Here is a 20,346-nt window from a genome sequence, read left to right as displayed (position 1 = left end):
TTGAATCGAAACAGAACATCACAATAGTAGTTCAACTGAAAGAAAAACAATATAAAATATTTTCGCAGTTACTTGACAATAGACGGAAATTCAAATTCTAGTTGCTACATCCCAGCCCCTTAGGTTTACTTTAAATATTGGGCAATTAGAATTCAAATAATGAATAACCTAAGAGTCCCTTAAGTTAGTCCACTCGTGTTCAAAGTCCACGCACATCTGGTGCACAAATTCAAATGAACCAGCTTTCAGCGACGATGGCAGTACAAATCATTCTTAATGAAGACTCCTGGCGGCAAATTTAAATGCGATCGAAGTAACGAATGGTTAGTGGTCAAAGATTGTGAATCAATAGGAGTGAATACCATTGTTGAGAGTCAATGGTCGACCATTGAGAATTCCCTCAACTTCTGCCATCAACGTTGGCCGCGCGTCTCCAGAACCAATTGTTGCTTTTTAAAAAAAGGGCTCTTAAGATCTTTCTCACTGAACGAATCATGCGTTCCCAGACTCCTCCCATGTGTGATGCTTCAGGGAAATTAAACCTCCTCTTGATGTTCTTCTGATGTAGGAACACTTCTATCTTCTAATGATTCCAGTTGTTTAGGGGGTTCAGGGATTTCTCTCTCTCTCTCTCCGCTACTTAACTTCATACCATTGTTGCCTCTTACCATCTTTGGCGTCCCTCTTCTGCTGATGAATCTGCATAGAGCACGAATAAACGATTCTGTTTCGAGAGACTCGGTCACTTCAATGTGGATTGCTTGGATAGTCAAGCAAGAGAAAAGACACCATACCGCAGTGGGCCAAAGGAATCTCTGCCAACGGTAGAAAACGGGGGTTTATCTGGAATAAGCCTGATACCAGGTAAATCTAACATCAATTGTAGGCTCTTTGGAGCATTTTGTTTTTGGCATGTCAAACAGTTACTGAGTACTCTTCAAAGAGCAGCCCGTCCCTTTAAGATCCAGTACTTTTCTCTAAAACTGGTCTGGACATGTTCTTGACCTAGATGACCCACAGACTGATGAACATCCATAATGAGCAGCTTGGTAACATGGTGCTTTGAAGGTAACAGCAATTGATGTTTCGATTGGTAATCCGATGAAGAATTTTGAAGCCGACCACCAACTCTCAATATTCCTGCTCCTTCAAGAAATGGTCTAAATTTTTACACTGAACCAAGTGAGCTCATAATCTTCAATTTACGCTTCTCTGATTCTTCTAGGCTCAAGTCTGAGAGGGCTTTAACCACTGGCGCGAAAGCTAATTTTTGCACGTATGTGACGATTTGAGCCTCTGCACGTCGTAATTCGTTTATCGACAGCCTTCCACAAGGTAATGGATCAACAGGGTCCTCTTCTAAGCAACTTTTGCTCTTAAGGAATTTTTCTTAAATCTCAGACGCCAAGAAACTCTCTTCGTAAGCTCAAATTGTGACGAATATTGCAGAACCATTAGGTCTAGTGGTCTTTTATCCTCCATGAGAGTAACATGGTCTGTTCGAGCTTGACTTCTGACTGCTGGGTGTAGAAACCTTAGGGCCTCTGAACCAAACTTCCCTCTTTAATAACTCCTTTACCGTTTGTTTTCGGCCGGAATCATCAGCTAGGTGGTTGCTTGTTGGCACGAAGTTCTACTGGGAAGGTTCTGAGCTATCATGTATCACTTCCAGGTAATTGGTCACAAACATGTAGAATCGTTTGCCTCTTTGCTCTTGATGTATTGGAAGACACTGTGAAGTCTGACCAAATCACTGTCTTGTCAACTTTTGTCTGAAATTCCTCGTCTGATTCATTCTGACAGCTAAAAGAGCAGCTGACAATTCCAATCTGGGTATAGTCACCTGTTTCACGTGAGCTACGCGGGATTTCCCAGCGAAGAAACTGCAATGGGTACTGCTATTTTCATTAACGAGTTTTGTTTATGACACAGTTCCATACGCAGTCTGAAAGGCATCTGCAAAGTGGTGAAGCTCTGCATTTTGTACTCGGTCAAAGTCGATCGCTTTCAAACATATTGGTAAGGCAACACTTGAAAGCATAAGTAAATTTGATAGCCATCGTCTCCAAAACTGAGATTTGTCTCCCAATATATCTTCATCCGAGGTGACTCCTTGTTTGCAGAGATCTTAGAGGAACTTTTTAATTAGTGAGGTGATTGGTAATACTATGTCAAGTGGATAATAAATGTAGCTAGTCACTGATAGAATCCCTCTTCGTGTGAAGGACATACCCCTTGGTACCGTCTTGAAGGTAAACATGTCGCTATCTATGTTACACTGAACACCAAGGGTTATTTCAATAGGAAGTACACCAAAATTTAAATCCAAATCCAAAATTGACGAAGCTCTGTCTGAGGTTGGAATGGTTTTGAGGACTTCCCTCCAGTTACACAACCATTTAGTCAATCGAAATCCGCCTCTTGACAATAAAACACACAAATATTCTCTCAATTTACTGGCAACTTCATTTGATTGCACTGATTTCAAACAGTCATCCACATAAAAGTTCTTCAATACAGTGTCGATCACTTCATTCTTAAAGTCTCCTGCATTGTCTTGAGCCGTCTTTCCTTTGGACCAAAATTGTCCCAACTTGGTGAAGACGTGCTACCAAAAGATGTACTCAACAGGGTCCTTAGATAAGTCATCGTCAGGCCACCAAAGGAACCTTAAGGTGTCAACATCGTTTGGATCAACCATTAATGGATGGAACATGGCTTTGATGTCTGAGGAGAGAGATACTGGTTCCTGACGAAATCTTAAGAGGAAACCAAACAGGCTGTTAGTCAAGTCTGGACCACTTAGTGGTTGGTCATTGAGCGATGTCCCTTTGTATCGAGCTGTGCAGTCAAACACCACTTGCAGTTTCCCTGGCTTATTAGGATTGAAGGCAGCATATAATTGACTGGTGATATCTTAACTCGAGGTTGTTCATTGTGGTTTTTTTAATTATGACTCATTTTCGCAAACCAATATTTTAATTCATTTCGATATCATATCAGTTCAACTGATGCTGACATCATACACTACATATGAAGAAAACATTCCCTATCCTCGAAAATCTGTTAAAAACATCAGGAACATCAACAAAAGTCTTCATCGGCTTGAGAATACTGCTAACTAGCATATGTGCTGTTCGCCAGGCACAAAACGTCAACCTCATTACCAGGGTCTCTATTCCTCTCTGTTCGGGGTTGCAATGATTCACTGTTTGGGAAGTTTTATTGACGCAATGTAAACTGGTACAAAACATTTTCCCGTTTTAGATTATAGATCCAAAGTACTTAAAAATGCTCCAAGATGTTTCTACTCACCCTTTATGTTAAGTCTCACAGTGGCTTTTGCTCCATCTCCAACGTCATTATGTGGGACACATTTGTATTCGCCAGAGTGCTGAGGTCGATTGACGTTATTGAGAGTATACTCACTATTGCTGTTCTCGCCTAGGAGGCTGCCGTTGAAATAGAACTTGTAAATTGATACTTGTGGCACAGCAGCCATAACTATGCACTTGAATGTAACAGTGTCTCCTTCGGTGACGGTATTTTGTGCAGCATTGGTAGTGAGCCTCGCACCTTCAGGTTTGTCTAAAAATATAAATCAAATCAAAATCTCAATCACAGTTTATTTCACCGCTCATACATTTCGCCTGGTTATTAATCATAACCATCTTTTCTGAAAGTCTAGAGGGTGCACGATAATGCAACAAGGAAGGGTTAATCTTTTATCAATCCATGGAGTGCCTTGGGCAGAAAATATAACGCTTTTGTGGTAGAAAATTGTGGCAAGTCATTTACGCATGATTGGAATGCTGACTATAAGCAAAATACTTAAACTTAAACATTGCACACTGAAAAACAATGGCATTACTGCCGCAAGAAAAATAACACCAACTATGTTGTTACTAGGATAGCTATTTTAAATCGTCTGTTAATAAAAATGAGCAATTTGGGAGGACCAGCTTTATGTCTCAACGGACATAAAATCGTTGTCGCTCATGAAAAATTTGTGATGAAAATCCATAATAAGACGAGTGCAACAGTGCCCTAAACGCTGCACGTGAGAGGATCTCATCTCACAAAAAAGCGGCAACTCAATTTGAATCTAAGACATTCCCTATTTTCCTCAATTAATACCAGGATGATATATTTATCTTAGATTCCTGAGGAACAGAGCTTCCCTTGATCAATTTAAGAGAAACCTGAAGTCGAGGGCCTCATAGGCTAGATGCTTCTGGGTAGAGGAGCATCCTCAAAATCATTAGGGATTTTTGACTCGACTCCACTACTAAATATGCAAACAAACAATTCAATTTTTTGTTCACAATCCAAGCTTCCTCAAGTTTGCTGTTGCAAAGAGCTTAAGCAGCAGCAGAGCGAAAGACCAAAACGAAAAACCAGAGAGATTTGGTCAGGTTGTATTCACACTATCGTGGCTCGTTTTAACTCCTTGGAGTCTGAAAAAGGCTAAATAAAATTACAATTGTGATGATAAGTATTTTAAACACAGGACGAAATTGCAAGAATCCGTAAAAGGAAACGTGGCAGAAACATGTTAAACCGTTCCGGAAACACGACGGATAACCTGTGTTTCCGTTACCGGTTTCGTGACGTTTTCTCGCGTTTCCGTTGCTGCGTATACAACGGAACCGGACCACTTTTTGTGCATGTTTCCGTCAAGTTTCAGCTAAAGGAAACAAATGTTTCCGCAATCGTAATTTCGGGTTTACATTTGCGGAAACACAAGAAAACGTTGCGGAAACATGTCTTTTCCATGTTTCCGTTGACGTATTCCGGGCTACTGAATGGGTGATGGAACCTGCGGAAACACAAGAAACCGTTCCGGAAACTGAGGTCTGTTTCATGTTTCACATGGAGAAAAGATATATTTAGGTGTCCTTAAACATGGATTAATCCTGTTTAGTTAATTAGTTTTGAATCAAATTTGTGAAATCAGTGAAATATTATTGTTTTGTTGTTTCATTACTAAACTGCCACCCACCAGGTCACATATCACACTAAACAATATATGTTTCAAGTTTCTTTTATTTTAAATTCACTGGTACACATTCTTAAAGCTACTGCCTATTTGTAATTAACCCTTTAACTCCCAGGAGTGATTAACAAGTAACTTCTCCCTAAAATATCTTGAACTTATCCAGCAAAGAGATAATGAGAATTCTCAAACTTATCAGGTATAGGTCTTTGTCTTGATATCACACCAGATTCTCATAACTAAGTTACAGGGAAATATGTAGCAGCTAGAGAGGATAGTTACCAATCAGATCTTGGGAGTTAAAGGGTTAAAATGTCACACATACCTAGCTTATTTATGCTTGACAGGAACAAATTTTCCCCATCATAAGTCAATAAATTTAACAATACTTGGAAGAAACTATCCCTGTGATCTAGATGACAATAATTTGTTCTAACAAAACAATTACTTCAGTTTGCCATTAAATACATGATAAATAAATGAATAAAAAGTCAAAAAAGTGTTAAGTATTTTTTCAATCACGACTCTTTGTTTATCTGCCTGACAGCCCAAAGTGGGCCAGCAGGTGCGGGCCTCTCCGACATGCCACCAACACTCCTTGGCTTAGCCATTGCCCTGGCATGGGGGGTCAAATTATTTTTGTAGGTTCTGTCTAGCCTGGCTTTTGCATTTGTCAAGCTTGTTCTTTCCCATGATAGCTTCTTGGTTACATATCTTGCCAGTTTCTTTTCTTTTTCACCAGTAATGAAATCTTCTTGCTCCTCATAATCTGATTCTTTGCTACTCATATAATCAATGTAAAGGATTTCACTATAATACTGTTTTTCTTTTGGTGTCATAGAAGCTTGTAGCATCTCATAGGATGACCGACGCCTTTCCAGTTTCTAATGGAACAAAAAGCAACAATTTAGTCATTATTTAGTTAATAACCAGACCGAATTATATCTATGAAACATATAATTTATTGTCAAATAGAAATACTTTTCTAACTCAAAATGATATCCCACAAAAGATATAAAATATGAAAATAACAATCAGCAATAAATAGAACTCCCAGAAAAAAATTCATGCTACAAAACAGTACTAAATTAAAGCAAACCCATGTTATTTGGTTAACTACCAGCAAGGTTGACTTTCCTAATTAATGTGTATTTGTACACCAGTTGTAAACATACCAGTCCTACTTACAGTGTATGACAAATTTGTGCATGGCATTGTTTCATTTTTTGTTGCTGTATACTATCCCACATTGTATTGTGGTACAATGCCATGCACAAATTTGCCACAGTATTAAACAACACTTGTTGTCAAACTGAATTGAAACGTTTGATTCAGAAGCCATGCTTCAGCCACACTATCTTGAAAATTTATTCTTGAATATAGGTTTAGCATGGCAAAAGCAAGACAACTTAGCTAGTCCTTACATTTAGCAAACGCCTGCTCCTTTTGCACTTTTCTTTATGCTCTTCATTTTTCCCTTTTCTTATCCTCTGCTCTCTTTCTTTAGTTGTTTTGAAGTACCGATAAAACTGAGCTGTTGAGTTAAAAACAATAATTATTATCGCTGCATGATATCCTAAAATTACAATACAATGACAAGTCTATGTGTATATGTAACATCAGCTTATGGATATATATTAATTAAAAGAATTAATGATGGTAATATTGTGTTTTCCCTCTTAGTTTTTAAGTTTTCTGTCCAACATATTTCAGAAAATTTGTTTGACTTTGCACAAGGTAAATGTTTCTTGTTCTAACTTGCACACAACATTAAAACTTGATTCCTGTAATGTAATACCTTCCATTTGTAAGTCAGTCCATAGGCAGCTTTCTCCTCCATGCTCTTTTTTCAGTACTTCTTTCACTTTTGTAAAAATACTCTAGTTTCTCTCTGACTGTGGACTGTAATAAAAATGAGAATGTTATTTTTGTTTTAAACAATAGCCAGAGGCAGTTATAATAATATTATTATTATTATTCAGCCAAAAAAGGAAATAATAATTCAAGTAAAGCAGTTATACAAGAGGGACAATTTTCTAATCACTGCTGGTACAGTGCAGAAGCTACATGCTTTTTACACCTTCAAACTGACATTAGGATTTCTGGTTCCTGGAGGGAAAAGATTTCTCAAAACTGAAAATTTTACAAAAATCATGTATTAATCTATCAGCAACATAATAGTTGAAATAACAGATTCTAAAAGTTTACCACCTCCTACTCCCAATTTGAATATTTTACACTGGCCCCAGACTCTAAACACTGGCCTCAAAACAGATAACTAACAGTCCCTTAGAAGAAGCTGGTCAGAGAGATATTTAGTTCTTGGTGGTAAAGTTTTAATTCTAATATCTTGCATGCCATCTCTCTTAGTGCCTTGCTATTTAAATACATCATCTTATGTATGGTAAAAAAATAACATACTCCTCATCAATGATGAAACCTTGTGTCACTTTTTTTTCTACCATCTTTTTGTAGATGAACCGAAACCGTTTCTGGAAGATACTATGGAAGAACATCATATGTCAAAAGTCAATTCAAACCACAAACTTGTTTATTTCTTTAATCAGGGTCAGCAGGGTTTTTGGGTAAACAGTACACAGTGGAATTTTAAACTGGGTAAACAGTATTTTTGCTAAATGCTTGCAAAATAGGCACAAGAATTCAGCACAAGGATGTTCCAACTTTGTGATAAGCACTAGAACCAACATCTACACATATTGTGCTTTAAGTTAACACAGAACACGCGTGATGGCGGAATGGCGGTGTCTTTGAAGACACGTTTTATGCTTCTGATACACCGCAACTGAAACTCTCAAACACAACTTAACGGTACTAAAGTTGAAAAAATTTATATCCTTAAAGTAATTAAAGAATATTTACCCTTAAGTCATTTGGAATCACAACATTTGATTCTCTGCGAGAGCTTTTAGAACGTTTGTTGCCTTTCTTCTTTGCCTGCCCTTCCAGACTCGCAAGTTGGTTCTTCAGCTTTGCATTTTCTTGCCGAAGGACTGCATTCGTATCTTCTAGTTTCTTTTGCCCTTCGAGAATCGAATCAATCCTTCTACTCATTCTTTCCATAAGAATAAGCTGTCTCTCTTGAACTGGATCGTTTGCAGCCATCATCCTATCGAGGAAGAATCCAAACACGTGCCCGCAACGAAACGAAACTCGACCGAGTGAACGAACGACAGTGAAAGATCAAATATCCCGCGATTATAGTTTTGGACATTTGATTGGCGTTCATACGGTATTTGTCATGCGCATAAGGATCTCGGCCTCACTCTGGGGACGAGACATACCGCGTCCTCGATACAAACGCGCGCTTTTCAACGTTCAGTTAGAGATGTCTGGTGACGTTTGCAGTTCAGAGCTGTTTACTTCATGCTCAGAAACCCCGGTTTCCTTGTTCAGCAAAACCAATGCTTGGGAAGTTTTAATACCCTTTGTGTGTGGGACGCAAATAACTTTGAACCTAGAGCATCAAGCTACTTTTTGCCTGTTTATAGGATACACAGTCTTTTTGCTGGAGCTTATTTAACTCTTGACAATGTAAAACTCATGGCAGTTTGCCCTATTCCACGCCGTGCCATTATTTTACCAGCCAGTTATTAACATCAATCTACATTCACATGTCGTTGTTGTTTTTAATATATTTAACAATAAATATTATTCCCCTTAGTGGTGGTGGATATTTAATGAGCTGTGAAGTATATACCAAACCAGTGAGATAAAAGAATTATAAATTTATATCTCAGAACACTGCAAAAAAAAGTTTTTCACACTTCAGCTTAAGCTGGGAAGTGGATAGCACATGCATGTACTATCCTGAGTTTGAGTAGCCAATCAGAGCATGCAAAAAACACTGTCCACTGGTTTGGTATATACTAAAATTATATGGTTTTGAAGAAATGTATCTTATTTGCTCAGGTTAGTCAAATTCCCTGTGCAACCACCTTCCTTTAGTGAAACAGTTTCCAACACAAGAAATCAAGTCTCTTGTTCACAATCAACAAACACAGTTTCATTACCCAAAGAATTGAAAAAGCAATAAAATCAGTAGCGTGAAATATTGTGGCTTTACTAAATACATAATATTAATATTAATCTATGATTAATTCATTGAAGGTTGCTGGAGGCTGCTCTCATATGGTTTCTGGTTCTGGCGAGAGATTATGTCAATAAAGTAGACTTGGTGTACACCAAAAGATTTGATGTGTTTTTAAGGTCCTTAAACACGGCATAAATATTATGATAAATTTAATGTTGTATTTAAGGCTCCTTTAACTAGACCTTAAATCTCCCCAATAGGTTTAACGTTAGATTTAAGGTGGCTTAAAGTAACCCTAAATCCTTCAAAGGATTTAAGTACGGTTAAAATGACTTAAACATAGCTTAAATCTCAATGTCGATTTAATTTGCATTTAAGAATGCTTAAACCTCGCCTAAACAAAGGTACATTTTTAAGTCATGTTTAAGTTTAGTAAACATGGCTTAAATTTGTCTTTGGGTTTAATAGTTGTTTAATTTTACTTAAATGACACTAAAATTTGCGTGACACTGATTGAACATTGACAATGTTATAAGGCCTTGTATGGGATTAATTATTAATGTTGTTATCAATGAGTTCCTTTTACGATACTTCGGTTAACAAATAAGGAAATGTACATTTTATTCTTAGCCATTCGCTGTTCACTTTTGCCTTTCTTAGGCTTTTCAGTGGTGTTTTTGCTCTTTTGATTCGGTTAGATTTACTGACAATTTCTTTGTTTTTTTTGTATTGTTGGTGACTGGTGGAACTAATAAAAACAATTTACAGGTCTATCACCTGAAATTCAGAAAGTTGTGTACCTGACGTTGTTGTTTTTTATATTTAAGAAGGCAGGGGGGGGGGGTTAAGTAGGCTCATCCTCAACTGGTATAACAACTTTTTGGCTCAATCACACAACTATATTATTTGGCCACAGTGGCTCAAATGGCACACCTGTCTTATTTGGCTCAACCGGTTAAATGACACGACTGTCTCATTTAATCCAACCTACTCAAATCACACAACTGCTTCATTTAGCCCAACCGGCTAAAATCACACAACTGTCTAATTTGCCCCTACTTGATTAAGTGACACAACTGTGTCATTTGGCGCCACCGGCTCAATTTGTACAACTGTCTCATTTGGCCCAACTGGCTCAAATCAGACAACTGTCTCATTTGGCCCAACTTAATCAAATGACACAACTGGCTCAAAACACATTTGTCTCATTTGACCTAACAGGCTCAAATCACACCACAGTGTCATTTGGCTCAAATCACAGAACTGTCTCAGAAATGTCTCATTTTGCCCAATCCACTCCACTCACATGAATGTCTCATTTGGCTTAACCAGCTCAAATGACACAATTGTCTCTTTTTGGCCTAACCAGCTCACATCCCAGAAATGTCTCACTTGGCCCAACTGGTTCAAATCACACAACAATCTCATCTGATCCAACCGGCTCAAATCACACAACTGTCTCATTTGGACAAACCAGATTAAATGACACAACTGTCTCATTTGGCACAACCGGTTCAACTTGTCTTATTTGGGCCAACCAGATCAAATGACACAGTGGTCTCATTTGGCCCAACCGACTTAAATCACACAACTGTGTCATTTGGCCTAACTGGCTCAAATCACACCACTGTCTCATTCGGCCCAATCAGATCAAATGACACAACTGTCTCATTTGGCCCAACTGGCTCAAATCCCACAACCGCCTCATCTGACCCAACCGGCACAAATCACACAACTGTCTCATTTTGCCCAATCAGATCAAGTGACACAACTGTCTCATTTGGCCCAACCGGCTCAAATCCCACAACCGTCTCATCTGACTCAAATCACACAACTGTCTTGTTTTGCCCAATCAACTTAAATCACACAACTGTCTCATTTGGCACAACTTGTCTCATTTGAGCCAACCAAATCAAACGACACAACAGTCTCATTTGGCCCAATCCACTTAAATCACACAACTGTCTCACCTGACCCAACTGGCTCATATCACACATCTGTCTCATTTGGCCCATCTCATTTGGCCCAACTGGCTCAAGTCACACAACTGTCTCATCTGATACAACCGGCTCAAATCACACAACTGTCTCATTTGGACAAACCAGATTAAATGACACAACTGTCTCATTTGGCACAACCGGTTCAACTTGTCTTACTTGGGCCAACCAGATCAAATGACACAGTGGTCTCATTTGGCCCAACCGACTTAAATTACATAACTGTCTCATTTGGCCCAACCGGCTCAAATCCCACAACCGTCTCATCTGACTTAAATCACACAACTGTCTTGTTTTGCCCAATCGACTTAAATCACACAACTGTCTCACCTGACCCAACTGGCTCATATCACACAACTGTCTCATTTGGCCCATCTCATTTGGCCCAACTGGCTCAAGTCACACAACTGTCTCATCTGATACAACCGGCTCAAATCACACAACTGTCTCATTTGGACAAACCAGATTAAATGACACAACTGTCTCATTTGGCACAACCGGTTCAACTTGTCTTACTTGGGCCAACCAGATCAAATGACACAGTGGTCTCATTTGGCTTAACCGACTTAAATTACATAACTGTCTCATTTGGCCCAGCTGGCCCAAATCACACAACTGTCTCATTTGGCCTTAAACTGGCTTAAATAATACAATGTCTAATTTTGGCTGTCTCGTTTGGCCCAACCAGCTCAGTGCACACAACTGTCTTCTTTGGGTAACCGGATCAAATGACACAACTCGTCTCATTTGGGTCAACCAGATCAAATGACACAATTGTCTCATTGGCACCAACCGACCTAAGTCACACAACTGTCTCATTTGGCCTAACCGGATTAAATAACACAGCTGTCGCATTAAGATTCCTTGTTGTTCAAAGAACCATCTCGCGTTTGTGTTTTGGTAAGATGTAGCAAAAAACTGCAAATCCGTTTGCAGAAACATGACGGAAACGAACAACAGCGGAAATGTGCTGGCTTAAATATGACGGAAACGTGACTTGGCATTTCCGTTCCGTTAACGCGACGGAAACACGTAGACTTTAATTTTCACGTTTCCGTAAGACGTAAACATAACGGAAACATGGAGTTGCATGTTTCCGCCACGTTTCAGAAATACGGAAACATGTAATTTCGTCCTGTGAAATTTGCACGGACAATAGTATGTAAACTGCTTGTTTGAATGAAAAACCTTGGGGAAACTAAATGAAGGTAGGAATTACATATCTCTCATAGGGGGGCGGCATAATGCTTACAGGTTATACAACCTCCAAAACTAGAAAGTCATAGAGATCAATTACCCGAGTGCAGGATTTGTTATTCCTTTCCCTGTCTTTAAATGAGATAAAAGTGAAGGTTTTAATCACTCCATAGCACAGTCCGTCACTTTTGTGTCATTTGGCAGTCGAGTATTTAGTATAAAGTGGCAAGGCTTACGAATAATTAAATACAAAATGGATTCTCGCCCTGAAATAACATATCTCGAATGTCACACATGCAAATATGTGGGCAAATCTTAAGTATGCAGTTTTGGTTTGAGCCGATTTCCGCACCTATTAGCTGATCTCAGCTATCAGTAAAGAAAACTGTAATTTCTCAGCAGAAAGAATTTTGACCAAATCTCAGCTTTCCATTAAGCCGCAACCAGAGCCCTCACACAGAATCAGAATATGCGCTAGCCTTGTACGCTAGTCAAAAGGAGTGAATTTTGGATTGTCACAATGATTCGGAAACGGATTTAAGCCATTTTCTGAGTTGAACACAGTCCAACTGAAGCAATGACTTGGCAAAAAAATGTCACATCCTTCTAATAAAATAACATGAGCGATGATTCCACGCAAATTCAATTGTCCCAACCAATAATTGGGACCAATGTATACAAAGCCAAAAAGGACTTGATCTGGAATTCTGTTTCCTTTCAACTTTGAACACATTTGTTAGTTCTGGGTAGCTGACCCCAATAACAGGATTCGCACTGTAACTAAAGTAAATTCAGAAATAGAAAACTAAAGTTAAAATGTACCTACACTGAACTACAATTGATGTGTCAATAGAAGTGACTTCCACTGAGTTATTGGCTCGACATGTATATTGTCCTGCATCCGTTCTGTTTATGTTATCGAACTTTAAAAACGTAGCTTTCTTCCCTGAACTTTCCAGGGCTCCATTTCTAATCCATGACACATCCGGCAGTGGTTTCCCAGAAGCTTCACAGGCCATGGTGACAGGGGATCCTTCAATGTAATATTTTCCCCTTAAAGAGATGTTTATAAGTAGTGCCTCTGAAAGGTAAAAGAGATTATATCATTCCTCACATAGCGTACCAAATCTTACTTGGACTCAGTCTTAAAATTTACCCAATTTCAATAAAATAAACAAAAGCATCCAGGAATTGGTCCCCAACAACCAACTAGTATAAGGAGGCTCAAACTTCATTCAGCACAAGTTAACCTGTTGGCGTTAGCTACTGGAGAACTTCTCACACGCTAAATTATAAAGCAGATCCCCAGCCAAGGGAATTAAGGGATAATTTGGGAAGTTACTCTTTGGGCTAAGGACCCTGGCTTCTAACCTACTTCCATTCTAGTGGATAAAGTTTTTGCTGCTGCACAAACAGATAGGAATAGAGCCAATCAAGCCACACCCCACTCGGAACCTGGTCCAACAAAGGATCTACAGGAGACATCCTCAACCCAGAGACCTGAAATTTTGATAAAAAAGGGAAAATATGGATTCTTCGCAATGAAAAGAATATAACAGTGGCATGCTGAATGCTGCTTGCCCATTACTTAAAATTAAAAGAAAGTCCAGTCTTAGTAAAGAAAAAACAAGATATTTGGCCCTGGATTTTTTCTACAAGTGAAATGTGAGACATGGATTGGCTTTGGGCTACAAAAGGTAAATGCAAATGATGATTCTTTTGCCCTTTTTAAGCCTTAATAACCTGGTATCTTTCTATCGTAATACAATTCGAGAAGAGAAGTAGTGTGACAGGTATTGTATTACAATTAAAATAAGCCAACAGAACATAGCAAATGCATAATTAAAATAAAGGAAAGAAAAAATATTATGTAATGGATGGTGAGCTCAAACAATTTCTATTCATGAGTCCAAAGGATAAAAACAAGCAAGTGAACATAATAAACTGACCCCAACTTTTCACAAGCTAAATTATAAAGCAGTGCCCCAGCCTAGGGAATTAAGGGCTAATTCAGGAAGTTACTCTTTGGGCTAAGGACCCTGACTTCTAGGCTACTTCCATTCTGGTGGATAAAATTTTTGCTGCTGCACAAACAAATAGGAACAGAGCCAATCAAGCCACACCGCACTCAGAACTTGGTCTGACAAAGGATCTACAGGAGACATCCTAAACCCATAGAACTGAAATTTCGATGAAAGAGAAACTATGGATTCTTCACATAAAAAAGAATATACCAGTGGCATGCTAAATGCTGCTTGCCCATTACATAAAGTTAAAAGAAGGTCCAGTTTTAATAAAGAAAACGATGTTTGGCCCTCATTTTTTTGTGAAATATGAGACATGGATTGGCTTTGGGCTACAAGAACCAAATGCAAATGATGATTCTTTTGCCCCTTTTAAGCCAAATAGCCTGATATCTTTCTATGGTTATACAATTCGAAAAGAAAAGTAGTGTGATAGGCATCGTGTTACAGTTAAATAAGCCAACAGAACATAGCAAAAGCATAATTAAAATAAAGCAATGAAAGAAGATTATGTAATGGCTGGTGAGCTCAAGCAGGTTTTATTCATGAGTCATAAAGGATCAAAAACAAGCAAATGAACATAGTAAACAGTGAATTTGGATTCTTCACAAGTGAATAAAATCTTTCAAGCAAACAATGAGGTAAACTGTACATGAGTATTGAGATGTTTGATTAGTATAAGAAATTACTTGAGGAAGTCATCATTCTGCTGGCTAAATTTACATCAGCAAACCTCTTACATCATATTATCCTCAGAAAGTAGCAAATGGCACAGTGCCGACTTTCATTGCCTTTGGCAAATCCCTTTAACTGAAGGCATGAAAAGAAATTGTAACGGCTGCCACGCCTTTGCCACCGGACATTGACTCGCTATAAGTTTGTTTCGTGTTAAACGTGTTAAACCGCAATAATGACGTTACTGTTTGTCCATTAGGGGGATCTTTAAGTTCCACCCAGAACAGCATTTTAGTTAGTTGTCCTGCTTTGGGCTAATGATAAGACGTGTTTATCGGGAGAGCACATTTTGCCCACCTTATCTTCGTTTTGGTCAAACTCTTACAAGCGGGGCTCTTATGTAAGTTTCTATGTTCCTTTCCTTGAGCTTGTCTAAATATCTAGTCTTTTGATAGTTTCGCCTAGTTTTTACACTTGTTTCTTTATCACTCGTTTTCGCAACCTTGTAACACGTGGCTTTGTAACGTTGTTCACGCTTCGTTAGAAAGCTACATGTTTTTCCCATTTGGTTTTCCCTTTGAAGATAGTCTTTTTGTGAGTTTGTTTTTTACGTTTTAGCTAGTCCGGATCTTGTCTTTATATCAGAATGATTGGAATGTTGACTCGTATATTAGAATTTAGCTTCTTCCTTATAATTTCATTTTTCAGGTTACGATAAGTACTTGGATACTTCGACTACGTTAATTAAAACGATTCAAGGCTTGTCCGTAAATTATATCCTCGCTTCAGTGTGTCTTCATTTGCAAAACTCATAGTTGTCGTTGAAAATTTGCTTCGCTTGTGTCGGCCGCTACAGAATACAATCTTTTCACACCCATTTAATTTCACATGCTGCCTGTGATTGATCATGCAATATTTTCCTTTTGACAGCTTTGCTAAGAGAAAATCTCAGTACTCGTATTAATAATGGTTATCTATACATAACGGAGCAACCCAGTAATTGGTGCCAAAGGAATAAAGCAGTAACTCTCTCATAACTCTTTGATTTCTTAATCATGAGAAACAGCAAAGTAAATGAAAAAATTTCTTTTCTCCTTTTAGGAGTGTGGTGTTGCATGCCAATTTAAAGTGGCACTATTGTTCCCAAAAGTTCGGCTAGAAAATTTATGCTATTGTTTACTTTCTTGAGATCTCAGAAATAGAGACATGAGTTGAATGCATTTGATTTATGTTTGGTTATTAATTTTTACCTGCCACAATAAGCTGCACTGTTCTTTTAAGCGAGAGTAGGCTTTCCCTGAGTTCACATCGAAATTCGGTATTGTCTCCAGGGTTGATATTCTTGATAACCAGGGTAGCTCTTCCTTCGATTTTAACTCTTCCCTTGTAGGATGGAGGAATACTAGGATGTTCTTGGACACCACGGCTGTCATTAACCATCATTTCGACAAATCGACTGTTTACCAAAACACTATAGATAATGCCCAGAATCTTATTATGTGGATCAGTGTAGTCCCACACCAAGTTGGCATCACTACCATTGTTAAAATAGCTCGGATTAGAAGGTTCCTGGGTGAAACGCACATCCACACCCCCTAAAATAGACAACCATAAACATAACATTCTCAGCCCTATAGTTATATGTGTAAAGATAATATTCAGCAAGAAGGGCTTAAATAGAGTCCACCGCAGAGGCACTCTTAGTGTAAGCAGTAACGACAGCTAGTGTAACTTTGTACTACATTTGTAATCACAGATATCAATAAGCGTGAAATATACTTTTATTTGCTAAAATGTGTAACTATTTGTGCCTTTTGAAAATCATTTTTGACAAGTTCCGCCTCCTTTAATTTCCAAAATGTGTACAGTGATGAATTTCCAAACTTTAAAAGTACACTTAAATAAATTTTTTGAAGAAGAACTTGTTGAGATGGAAAATGGAAAGTGGAAATGTCCACACATATTATATGTTGAACCATCGAATGAGGGATTTATTATTCCACTCATTTTGTATGGTCTTATCTGAGCATCCTACCCATCACATAAGATATGCATGAAAGAAGTAAATAATAGAAAAGAAACCATTCAATTTTTTTGATGACCAGAACAGAATTCTTGTGGGCTTTAGAGTTCACTGCTGAAAAATTCAAGTCTAAAAATTGGAAAAGAAATTAAAGTCCACACATATATCACTGCTGTCTGTATTCTTGCCCTTTTCTGCAGTGTACAACCAAGGCATATTTGGTGTGATCCATCACCTAATATGGTGAAATGACATAATAGTTTATATAAAAATTCACAAATATATTTGCTGAAGGTGAAGTGAATATTATTCAATGATCTTCACTTTGCTATCTGCAAATAATTGTTTTAAAATAATCGCTCAGGTGCCTTTGAATTCTGTTATAAATTCTTTGAATAAAGAAAACATTGCATACATTTTGTTACAATTGTGTTGATTACCTGTATCAAGATGAGCATGCAAGTAGTTTTAGGAGGTTTATTTTTTTAATACCAAAAACTTCATTCCTTTGTTTTGAAGAGTGTTCTGTTAATCTTTTTGCATCTTTCGTGCTCTTTTCAATTTAATTTTCTCCCATTGCATTTAACACTCCCTCGCAAACACTTGATAGACCGCAAGGCAGCCATTTTGAAATTTAGCACTCTTACTATAATCACCCTGCACACCATGATTATAGCAAGATATGATGCAATGCCTGACCAATCAGGGCATACGCAACTCTATAATCACCTGAGTGAGAAATTATGCTAATAGTATAGTTATTATTGAAGCCATCACATAACACAGGGAAAGACAACAATGACAGCACAAACAACAATGTAATGATCAGTCATGTCACATTTGCATGATTTTCTGAAAACTTTGGCATATTAACCTGGCATAAAAATTCCAATGTTATAGAAATAGAAATAAGAAAGACGTCAAACACAATTTTCTATTGTCTATAGCCTTGGTCATAGAAAGGATGACAACAATGGTCAAAACTTGTACTGTGCCTCCTTTAGCTTTGAATATCTTTGACCTCATTCTACCATCAGGAAGGTTTTATATAACAAGCTGAATTCTACCTACATTTTGATTGCTTCTTTCATGTAATTATGATCTATGAATGGACAAATGCATTTTTTGTTTCTTCATTAAATAAAACAAATAGATTCCATGCTGCCATTGCTCTGTACAGTTATAATTCACAGGGGATGTCAAAATGTGCTAAGAACATCAGTGACACACTCAACTGCCCCCAGCTTGTTCTAGGCATTCAGTGAGTAAAACATAGCATAATAGTGAACAGTTCTGTAGTCTCCCTCGCTTTTTCACTCCTCCACTACTGTTGTGCCATTTGCTATATTCTGCTCCATGTTAATAAATGACAACTGGAACAAGCTAAGATGAATCTTATATGCCACTTTTTTGTTCTTACAAAATTCTGATGTCATATGTCATCTATTACTGAACAGATGTACAGCTACTTGGAAGCTATTTTTTAAGTAAACAATGGAAAATTATGGTGGATTTGTTTAAGTACTTTTGTATAAATTGATTTCTAGATTATTAATAGATAAAAATCATACAGTCAAGCAAACTAAACATGATGAAATTTGAGGAAGTGCAGGTTGTGTGTGATTCATATGCAGAAAATAGAGGGACATTTACATTCCTGCAAGAACAAAGGAATGTCAAAAACAAGGAATAGATTAGTGGATTGAAAAGCCTTTGTTAATAGCATAGGAATTATAGTGCCAATATGAAACAGAAATTTTTGGTCATTCACATAAGCACAAATCAAATCGCAATTATGGATTGCAATGCTTTCTTATCAGAGTCAGAATCTAGAAATTTAAGTCTTTTATACCATTTTGGAGGAGATTCTACTTTAGTTCCCCTGATTAAAAATGTCAGGGATTGATCAAAGCATAGATTTGGACAAAGATTGTGATAAGTTTGCATGAGGCCAAATCAGAATGAGTTTCCCCAGTTTGCATGAAGTGCTGCTGACTTCTTGTTTTCAACCTTGAAGTCATGATTCTATAGTTTTCAGCAACTGGCAAACCTTGCTGATATTCACTTTCATTAACTTTAGCAAGCCCCCACAAAATAGAGGCAAAAAAACCCATACTATTGTTTCCAGTGGTCAAAAATTTAATCTTCAACTTGGGACTACTGTACCTACAAGAATTTGTGCAGTTTATTACATATCCTTTTTTTGCTTCGTTAATTTAGCTTAGAGTAGATCTCAGTATGTATATGATAAACAAAGATATCTTCACACACATTTCAAAAAGGTTGGTCCTGGTTAAAACTTTTACTGTTTCTAAATATACAAAAAAAATAAGTCTTTCAGAACTACCAGTGTGGGATACCACAATCATATGTGCATGCAGCTAAAAACCGGTCTAGTAAACAAATCACACATGAAGGTATGAGCAAATACCGCTCAATTATCCATCCAAGTGTATTATGTAGTATCTTTACATGATTGCTGCCTGGAGGAAGAGTCACACTCAACTTAGCTAACAGCAATTATCCTTGCTGGGGTCATTATTTGCACTAGTAATGAGTGGAAAAATTGGTAACAGCTCTTCCCAATAATAAATGATGGAAGGGAAGAAAGAGAGTTTATGTACAGATGGCAACTCTCTTCTGGGCAATTGCATAGCCATCATGTTTGTAATGGAAAGCCAACTAACAAAGCAGTAACTTTTCTCATGGCTAAAAAGACGACTCACACTAATCAAAAAAATATTGTACTTCTAAGTTTCAATGTTGATGTTAAATCCTGAACGTATGGTATTGTTACACTTGAAGCATAAAATCCCTTGCTCTTGATTTCTATCGCATCATAGTTATTCAGACCTCATTTATCACACGATTGAAATCCCAACTACACATCTAAATTTTGAAATACAAAAGCTGTTGAAAGCCACCTTGGAGTTCGGAAATCATTTGACGAAAATCACGTTCGGTCGGCGTTTTCGATGTACAAGCTTAAAATGGCACATGGTAAAAAATATTGTCAAATCCTTGGTACGGAAGAATAACTTCACACTCACCTGACCCGTGAAACTTTGCCAGCAGAAGAGAGAGTAAGCAAATTTCATAATCACGCAAAGACACCATCCTATCATACCTTTGCTGATGCTTCAATGAGGGAAGGTTATGCCTAAATCTTACAGAACTCTCTTGAAGAGATGGACTAGAAGGCACTCTTCGTTTTGAGACTGGGACCGAGTGTCACGATCATTGTCGGCAAATTACCTGAACAACATGACGGATGGTGCGATTTATGGTAGAAAACTCCATTTATGCTAGACACTCAAGAAATTTGCATGAATTGTGGAAACTTTTCTTTGGGAGAAACGTTCCATTCAGATTAAACTATGCGT

At 37.8% G+C, this 20,346-nt stretch overlaps 2 protein-coding genes across 2 annotated transcripts in view; both read right to left on the bottom strand.

Moving 5' to 3' along the window:
• Positions 1-20,139, bottom strand: part of LOC149043714 (uncharacterized) — a 28,482-nt gene extending 8,343 nt beyond the window's left edge. The window contains exons 1-4 of the mRNA XM_089210113.1: positions 20,014-20,139; positions 16,191-16,535; positions 13,068-13,322; positions 3,316-3,588 (exon numbers count right to left, since the gene is read on the bottom strand). Of these exons, the coding sequence (XP_089066239.1) occupies positions 3,316-3,588; positions 13,068-13,322; positions 16,191-16,535; positions 20,014-20,080 (940 nt within the window). The 5' untranslated portion in view covers positions 20,081-20,139. The remainder of the gene's footprint in view (positions 1-3,315; positions 3,589-13,067; positions 13,323-16,190; positions 16,536-20,013) is intronic.
• LOC149043715 (uncharacterized) lies at positions 5,029-9,146 on the bottom strand. The gene is made up of 5 exons (XM_089210640.1): positions 7,877-9,146; positions 7,418-7,488; positions 6,795-6,898; positions 6,421-6,530; positions 5,029-5,880 (listed from the first exon to the last, which is right to left on the bottom strand). Exons 3-5 carry the CDS (start codon positions 6,799-6,801, stop codon positions 5,515-5,517), a joined length of 483 nt encoding a protein of 160 aa, XP_089066766.1. The 5' UTR covers positions 6,802-6,898; positions 7,418-7,488; positions 7,877-9,146; the 3' UTR covers positions 5,029-5,514.
• Positions 20,140-20,346: the final 207 nt, after the last annotated feature.

Source organism: Pocillopora damicornis, chromosome 6 (genome assembly GCF_964200805.1).
Source record: "Pocillopora damicornis chromosome 6, jaPocDami1.2, whole genome shotgun sequence".
In the NCBI taxonomy this organism is placed as follows: Eukaryota; Metazoa; Cnidaria; class Anthozoa; order Scleractinia; family Pocilloporidae; genus Pocillopora; species Pocillopora damicornis.
Note: the sequence above shows the minus strand (reverse complement) of the source record. Positions and strands in the feature narration are given on the sequence as shown.

Excerpts from the sequence above, each read along its gene's own strand:
- LOC149043715 (XM_089210640.1), bottom strand. Across the intron at positions 5,881-6,420 it reads GGAGCAGGCGTTTGCTAAAT|AAACTGGAAAGGCGTCGGTC; the intron begins GTAAGGACTAGC and ends TTGTTCCATTAG.